At 39.9% G+C, this 8,988-nt stretch overlaps 2 protein-coding genes across 2 annotated transcripts; both read right to left on the reverse strand.

Annotated features, from left to right (window-relative positions):
* Nucleotides 1–3,704: 3,704 nt before the first annotated feature.
* si:dkey-148a17.6 (uncharacterized protein LOC108190685 homolog) lies at nucleotides 3,705–5,832 on the reverse strand. The gene has a single exon (XM_063882509.1). The coding sequence runs from the start codon at nucleotides 5,093–5,095 to the stop codon at nucleotides 3,998–4,000; it is 1,098 nt and encodes a 365-aa protein (XP_063738579.1). The 5' UTR covers nucleotides 5,096–5,832; the 3' UTR covers nucleotides 3,705–3,997.
* On the reverse strand, nucleotides 5,319–6,915 carry LOC134863797 (leukotriene B4 receptor 1-like). Its single transcript, XM_063882510.1, has one exon. The coding sequence runs from the start codon at nucleotides 6,891–6,893 to the stop codon at nucleotides 5,868–5,870; it is 1,026 nt and encodes a 341-aa protein (XP_063738580.1). The 5' UTR covers nucleotides 6,894–6,915; the 3' UTR covers nucleotides 5,319–5,867.
* Between the last annotated feature and the right edge of the window lie 2,073 nt (nucleotides 6,916–8,988).

Consider the following 8,988-nt stretch of genomic DNA (forward strand, 5'->3'; position numbering starts at 1 on the left):
CATTGGACTTCATACAATTTATAAATACAGAACACCTTTAACAGCTCGGAAAATAGAGCAGTGTGTTTGAGTATTAAAAAATTAGAGAGTTGTGTAGCCCTATTTGTTATAGTGCTGATCATGTTTGCATCAAATAACCTGTTCCAAACATGTGTGGGAGATAAATCTTATTCTAAACAATTCAGATAATATTAGACTGTTGTATACTGAGTTTTGGGATGTAGAGAGTTCAATTTGTCTGTACCATAGCCCTTACTCCAGGTCTTTGTTAGTGTAAAAGAATTAAGGAGGACAGTCGCCCTCTTAACTTTTGGATGAAGGCTAAAGGTAGAAGGGAATGAAGGAAGGGCAGAATTAAAAGAAGAAGATGAAACAAAAGAAAGAAACACAGACACATGCAGAATTAGAGACAGAGGGAACAAATAAATGTTGTGTCTCCTAGATGTTTCAAACCTGGGATCCTTCATCCTCTGAGAACCTCTGCTACTTAAGTGGGAGTGCTACTGTGAAATGGAATAGGCTATAAGTTACTTGCACTTTGCATCAATTTATCTGTTTTCTGTATGAAGTCTCACCATCTTTTGCATGGCTGTACTTTTTTCTATGAGCAGCTCTTGTCGTGTATAACAATCTGGCATTTGGGCAACAATGTACAATCAAGAGTTTTCAAAAACTTAACGGGTCCTTACTGGCCTGCTGGAGTTTTCACCAGTTTTGGCCTGGTTCCCAGAATGCCATGTTTTGTTGCTCCTGACGCTCCCATCTCTGCTCGCTATGGGCCAGCAGACGGTAGTGAAAGCATGGTTTTCTGTCTCTTCCCTTCCTTAAACTTGTTTGAGAGTAATTCTCAGTATCTGAACCAGTCTGAAACACTTCAGCTGAAATGCTAGACACATAATGATATTTCCCAACAACAACAGCAAAGATCATTTAGCTTCATGACATCACATGTTCAGCATGCTTATACAGGTTGTCTTGATATGGCATCAAAGCGAAATGTCTTTGTTCAAGCAGGTTTAACTGGTTAGAAAAATGTTGTACAATCAAGAATGCAATCTGTACGAGCCACCACATTACCCAGATTATACTATTATATTACTTTGCTTTAGACTCAGAGGTAGTATCATGTTGTATGAGGGGTTTGCAGGTCTTCCATCAAGCCAGCGGTAAAAGCTATTAAACTAGGCAACACTTTGAAATAAACTTTAGGGGTAGCTAAGACTCATGTCTCAGTCATCCCTTTTGGCAGACCCATCCTGTTATGTACTTTGCGCTTGTGCAAGCATTAATTCCATTACAATGGATCACTGTAATCTGGTTACTATTTGAAAATGTAATGGCTCATAAGAGGTAAGTTTTGCAGGCAAAAAGTTATCAATTTACAGTATGATAAGATAAGATAAGATCTTTATTAGTCTCATAGTAGTGCTTTCCGCAGTGTTACAATACCAACACTAAAACAACAAGAGGAAACACCAAGTATAGTTTATAAGTAATCAGTTTAAAAAAATAGTATACATATGAAAAGGATTTAAATTATGGCTCATATGATACAAAATATTGGCCAATGTTCTACATATTGATTGCTCATGAAGGAATGAATGAATTTTCAGTCTTGGTATCTGCAGCCTACTGGGAGAATTGCAAATGACAGCAGCAGGGAGGAAAAACTTGCCATATCTCTCCTTTAAACACTGCAGGTGAAGCTCCTGAATGTGGTGGGAAGTGTTATATATCACAGATTATTGTTTAACCATGATTTCTCTTCCTCCCACCACTTTTGGGGGTAACCCGGCTTTCATAACCATACATATTGTAATATTTTACTCAAAATGAAAGGTAATAACACTCTGCTGATGTTGTTTCATTCACATGCTGCTTCATCATTCTGTGATCAAAAGGTCTAGTATGTCAGCGATGTTTTTTGTGTAATTATGTCTGACAAATGAGTTTTTTTGTCACACACCATTTGACCTACTTAATTTACCACTACCACAGTTAACATACTCCTGATTCCCTTATACTTCCAAAGCGGGTGACGAGCACATTCACAATGGGTTATTAAATCTACGGTTCAAATCAGTATCATAATGAGCCATCTCACAGTATCTTACACAACACACAAAATCACCTCACAGCAACACCCTATGACATGTCAATTCTTGTAAAACAATTCTCCCTAAAATCTGAAATTTCAATTGTCATTACTTATGTCAAATAAATGTTACTTTTAGCTCCTCATCAACATAAACAATTATTAATGAATGTTAAGATTTGTGTCAGTCTGAAATAGTTTTGGGTCTCACTTAAGTGAAATAATTGTTAGACGCACAGGGAAATTTCACCTTACATTTGATATCATACAAGTGTGTTGAATACATAGAGCAGGGGTGTCCAAACTACAGCCCGGGGACCAAATGCAGCCCGTTGTCCATTTGGAATCGGCCCCCAGCAATTTCTAAAAGTATAATGGAATACGGCCCAATCCTGAAACTTGTGCTTGTCTTATATTGTACTTCTTAAATGTATATGTAAACATATATAACACAGTAGCATTCATGTGTTAATAAACCCCCTTTCAGTCAATTAAAGCTGAAACATTTTCTAACAAATCTTAATTTATAAAGATCACGTTTTTACATAAGCTTGAAATATACCCGTCATATTTCCCCTTATTTTAAGCAATCTAAGGCTTCTGTTTTGAGAAATGAGCCGCCAACACTTAAAATGAATGTATAATTTATTAGATAGATAATTGACCTACATTTGATTGATTTTGCTAACTTATAAGGCAAAATACCTCACCTCTATCTACCATTGTATGGTTTCCTATATGTGGCCCTCAGTGAAAAAAGTTTGGACACCCCTGACATAGAGGGTCCTCTGCTTTGTTTCTACCACTTTTACTCCTGTGGCACAGCTGTGTCAACACACAGATCTGTGATGAAGCAAGGATAAACTGAAAAGAAAATGTTACTATGACAGATAGGAAAATACATAAATAGTGAAAGAAAAGTATAACTATTAAGACGCCATACTAAAATAGTATCTACATTTCAAGTGCCGCTGCCATCTACTGGTTGTGCCAGTCGATGAGAGCATTTCTCTGTAGTGATGGCAACACAAAGTGAATATGCTAAACATCATGAACAGACATACACATTTAAAAATAAGGAAATAAGCCGACACAGAACTTTTTCACTAAAACGGGTTTGAGTTTTATAAGATTGTGACAAACATTAAGACATGATTCTGCTTTTTTCTGCTCAGCAAAGGGAACATGCAGTTCCTTTTGCAATCTTTTCATGGAGAGGAAGTTGAAAGTTAGACTTTAGTTTCTAAGGGAAAGAAGGAAAATTGTTTGCTAATTTGTCATGAGTGGAAACCATTTTTAAGAAGTTGTACATTTTGGATTCTAAGATTACTAAAATAGTCAATTGAGGAGAATTGAACACTACAACCTAAACTGTTTTGTTACATGAGTTCACAATAACGCTGTGGTGCATATTTCTCTGCTGCAATTCATGAAAAATGAGAAGTAGCTGACACAACCACATCCTTTTGCAGATAAAAACCTACTGTGTTCTGTTCCCCAAATGACAGGCAATTAGAGAAAACGTACACAGTATCGATGATATATTCAATATTTCCCTTTGTTGCATCAATAACATTTTAAATAAAAAACGGTTACTTTGAGACATGTCTATTGCTTATAGAATCATTTATTTTGCAATTTTTGAAAACTATATCGCAAACATTTAAGTATACAATACGGGACATGTTTATAAATATATGTTCACAATTAAAAAAGAAATGAACAACGTTTAAAAAAGGTAATTTACAGATTTGAACAAGTATTGCACAGATACACTTCCACTTCCTGTTTGTCTGTGTTGTAATTTCCTACACAATAAGTTAAATCACAGACAAAATCCCCTTTATTTGTTAACAAAAATACATTTTGAATACACACATGAATATACACACGGCACAGACACTACATCAAATTTAAATAACAGGATGGATTATTTTCACACATGTTTATGTCCATTTGGTCTTTTGACTCAGACACACATTCAGAACTGTTGATTTGGTTGCTCTGTCTTTTGGACACAAAGGACAATTCTTTAGTGCCCTCACCTGGGGAGGTGCTGGAGATATGGCGGAAGAGCTTCTGGATACCGGTGTCACGCAGGGAGCTCCTGAAGGAGTGAGCCGCGAACATGTAGAGGATGGGGTTAACAGTGCTGCTGATGAAGACCATGGCTCCAGCAATGAAGGCCATGGCTTTCCTTACGCTCTCTAGATTCTTTGCTGCCTCAGGTAGGGAGTCTTCAATGGCCAGGATGATGATTGAAAGGACATTTCCTATGTGATGAGGCGTCCAACAAATGGCAAACACAACCACGATACTGGCAATCAGGACTGTGGACTTGCGCTTGGACTTGAAGGTCATCTGTGTAATCCGGCTGCACAGACAGCCATAGCAGACCAAAAGAATGAACAAGGGTATAATGTAGCCGACGAGTGTCTCCAGAAGCACACACACCAGCTCCTGGGCCACAGAAGTGTAACTCCGGAACAGACAGTGCTCTTCCCCAAAATCTTTCTCTACCACCTGAGTTGGGATGACAGGTATGCTAAACAAGAATGCTGCAGTCCACAGAGCCAGCAGAACTTTATCCAAAGCTTTGTTTCTCTTCCAGCCAGCTGAGGCAAACGGGTAGCGCACAGCCACAAAGCGCTCCACACTCATGACAGTAATGAAGAAAACGCTGCTATAAATACAGGCGTTGATCATGAACACCATGGCTTTGCAGAAGGCTTCTCCAAACACCCAGTAGTGGGCCAGGGAGTAGATCCAAAGAGGCAGGGTGATGAGGACCAGTAGGTCAGCAACAGCCAGGTGCAGGATGAGCAGCACAGTGTGGGAGCGCTGCTTGACATGTCTTAGGATAGTCCAGATCACCAGCAGGTTCCCCGGAGCTCCTATCAGGAATGACAGGCCCAGGATCACACACGCAACTACCGTCCCGCCATCAAACTCCTCAGGGGCCATTTCCTCTGAAGAAGACAGCTCCGTCGAATCGCTCATGCTGTAAGTGTATGTGCTGACTGTGGAGTCTGCATGAAAAGAAAAACAAAGTGCTGTACAAGCAACTATTCACTTCTCTATAAGAATAGACAGCTCAGGAAAGTGGTTCCTCACATGGCTATTTGAGACACAGAGAGGTGAATCATGCATGCGTCATACGTCAATTTTTTAAACTTCAGGTAATTAATTAAAACTAAGTAAATAAGTCAAATAAAAAAAAAACGAGGAACCCCAACCTTTTTTTTTTATGATCTCAAAAAGTACATTATCTCACATAGTCTCACATGGTAGCAACTCCATGGTACACAACGACATTAAGGCAACCCTTTGCCCGATTACACAATTGAAAAGAATGGCTCTAGCTCTGAATATGGTGTTGAAATAATCAATACAAATGTAATTATATTCTCCAAGGAACATTGATCTGGAGGTCTATAACTCTTAATCTAAAGTTAAAAAACAACAACAATTTAACTGTAAAACAAAAAACACTTTACAAAATGAACAAATTTTCAACAAAACAGCAATATATTATCTTAAAAAAAGGAAAAACACATTGACATCTGTTTGCTTGCACTGACATCTTAGGATAAATGTCAAACCAAGATAGGAGAGGAAGGGTGGTTTCAATGATGAGAATGCATTAAGTACCATGTGACATACAGTCTTTCAAAGCCTTCGATCATATAAAGGCCTTCATAAAAAAGCATAGTCCCTTAATGAACTGCAGAAGAAGAATGTCCCATTTCCCGATCATCACAGTTTCGAGGATTCAACTTGTTTCAGAATTGCTCATCAGCTCCACCTGTGTATTTGCTGCCCTCTGGCCTGTCTGATGCTGTATTACCAGCTCTCTGAGTTTGTTCGTGTGAGAGACCATTTCCTGGAAAAGCCTGACCAGGGGGGACTGCTCCAAACTCCCTCGTAAGTTCCTTGCGAAGAGGACGTATAATACAGGATTCACTGAACTGCTGATAAAAACAATAGCTCCAGAGGTGAAGACAACACTCTCCGGAACACATTCATGTTCTGTGCCTGAAAATAGGATGCACACCACATCAATTATGTTGATAATATGCCAAGGCAACCAGCACAATGTGAAGGCTATCACCACAGCATGCACAAGCACCATAGATTTTCGTTTGGAGTTGTAATTCATTTTCCTTAGCTGGGCAGCTACTAGACAGTAACAGATACTTAGAATGACAAAAGGGACCAGAAAACCTGCCACAGACTCTAGACATAACAAGATGATCGCTTGAGCCACAGAGCTGAATTCCTTAATGAAACATGACTCAGTTACATTGCTTTCATCCATAGGCGAAGTCAGTATTGCAGGCACTCCTAGAAGCAAAGCGAGGAACCACAGAAGTGCAAGACATCTGATCATAATGCCTTTGTTCTTCCAGCGCATCATTAAAAATGGATGACAGACAGCTAAATAGCGTTCCACACTCATAAGGGTGATAAAGAATATGCTGCTGAACATGCAGACATGGATCATGAACACCATGGCTTTGCAGAAGGCTCCTCCAAACACCAAGTTGTTCGCCAGGGAGTAGATCCAAAGAGGCAGGGTGATGAGGACCAGCAGGTCAGCAACAGCCAGGTGCAGGATGAGCAGCACAGTGTGGGAGCGCTGCTTGACATGTCTCAGGATAGTCCAGATTACCAGCAGGTTCCCCGGAGCTCCTACCAGAAATGACAGGCCCAGGATCACACACGCAATTACTGTCTTGCCATCAAACTCCTCAGGGGCCCTTTCCTCTGGCGACCGCTGCTCAGCTGAGTGGTTCATGCTGTAAGTGTATGTGTTGACAGTGGCGTCTGCATGAAAAGAAAAACAAAGTGCTGTACAAGCAAGTCTTCACTTCCCTTTATAGATGGGTTGGAACAGGAACCACATTGCACACAGTACTATCAAAGAGTGACAGGGTCATGAGTATGAGGATTTACCGTTATTCAATGATGATTCTGTTTTTATTCTGAGACCATAGTTTGGTAATTAAATGTATTATATGTTATGGAACAAGTCAGGGTTATGTTGATTTGATTGCCATGTGATGATTAACTTTACTTACTGGTTCATAGGGTTCATCACTGACTGCTTTGGGACGGTTGAGAAGTGGTATACCACACATAACTGACACTTAATTTGCTCCAGAGTATGCATCAGAAAACACTGTTTGTTTATAATAGATGCTTTTTGTTTGTTTGTTCCTACATTTGTAATCTAAAAATTCAGGGAAACAAACTGCTGAACAACAAATTTGCCCATCTGCAATAATTCATTATAAACTACAACAAATACATGTAATGAATATGAATTCTTTCCAAAATAAGCATGTTTTTCTTTTTTCCACTTGTGTGGACATATAAACATTAGGAAGAACAATGGAAAGTGTATAAAACTCCCCCGTTAGTTTGACTTTTCCATGTGACCCCTAGCCACAATTACAAGTGGTCTCAAACATGTGGCGCAATTTCGCAACGTGCACTTGCTGTTCAGTGGAAGCAAGGACACTGATGGCGATCGGACTGTCACTATTGTGTTATAACCGCATAACTGTGTTATAGTGTTGGCGGAGTCTATGTGTTGTGGACATGCGTGTGCGTGCATGAAAAATAGACCACACGCACACACACATTCACACACACATTTACACACAAACCCACACGAAAGAACACACCCTGTATAACACGCTAACCCCTGCTAAACCTACATCAATGTTCAGTTCATCACCCTGCGATAAAGTCTGTTAAAGTTGGAACTGCCTGTGGACAGCCGTTCTTCCTCACAAGTCGTTCGACCCCTTCTTACAGAGGATAGGAAATCAAGCTGCAGCACAACCAAAACTTTGCACGCACCGTGACCTCCACAGAAAGCATAATAGACTGACCGTTTCTGTAAGAGTCAAGCTGAACTGAAAGTAAGTCAGGAAGTTTCTCCTTCTTCTAAAACCTTTTTGAGATAACCAGTTTTTACATAATTCATATACTGTATTTCTGGGATGAGACACAAAGCTAGACCTGTGTCTGTGCTGTCTCACTTTATTCTCCCCCAACAACCTTTGCAATTGCATTTGGAAAGACCCATTCACACACTTTAACTTTGGACTCTCTGTCAACTCTATCCAGTGAATGAACGGCAATCGTTAGAATGGTTAATTATTATCATTACTTGCTTTTTCATAGCTACAGTCAGAATAATTTCTGAGCCAAGCCCATGTTTATCTACTAGTTCATCATACAACCCCCTGTCCATTGTCTTTAACTTTCATGCAGAGCCGGTTCCGACCTCCATGGGGCCCTAGGCAAAATTCTGCTAAGGGGCCCTCTTAACTGAACAGTTGCACCTGACACCCAGTGCTTCCACTCATCCCCCCTTCAAACATATTGCACTAGTGTCGCCACCTGTTAGTGTAACTCAAAATAAATACAGACCAAATCATATCGAACTAAATGTGTAACAAATTGCTCACCATTAAAAGTGTCCCTTTCTGCACTTTCTGGATGCAAAATCATCAATAATGTCATCATGTGATATTTGCTTCCCCACATCATGGTTGATGCTCGTGATGGCCAAACCACTCAGACGTTCCTGGGACATGGAATATCTCAGATAGTTTTTGATCATTTTTAACTTGCTGAAGCTCACTGGCTCATCAGGTGCTTCGTAGCTAAAATGCTTTTTGCTGGTTCTCAGCCTCTTGTCCTTCAAAACAGCTTCTACATTAATTTCCTCACAAATGCTTCTGGCTGTTGTCTGGGCCTCTGAGAATCCAGTGGCCCGGTATTGAGTGAGAGAGGCTTTTGCATTTGAGATTAACTGCACAGCTACGTCAAGCTGCATTGAACCAGATTGGAGGAGCTTGTTCACTGTATTTGTTCTT

The sequence above is a fragment of the Eleginops maclovinus genome, chromosome 4 (genome assembly GCF_036324505.1).
Source record: "Eleginops maclovinus isolate JMC-PN-2008 ecotype Puerto Natales chromosome 4, JC_Emac_rtc_rv5, whole genome shotgun sequence".
NCBI classification, from domain to species: Eukaryota; Metazoa; Chordata; class Actinopteri; order Perciformes; family Eleginopidae; genus Eleginops; species Eleginops maclovinus.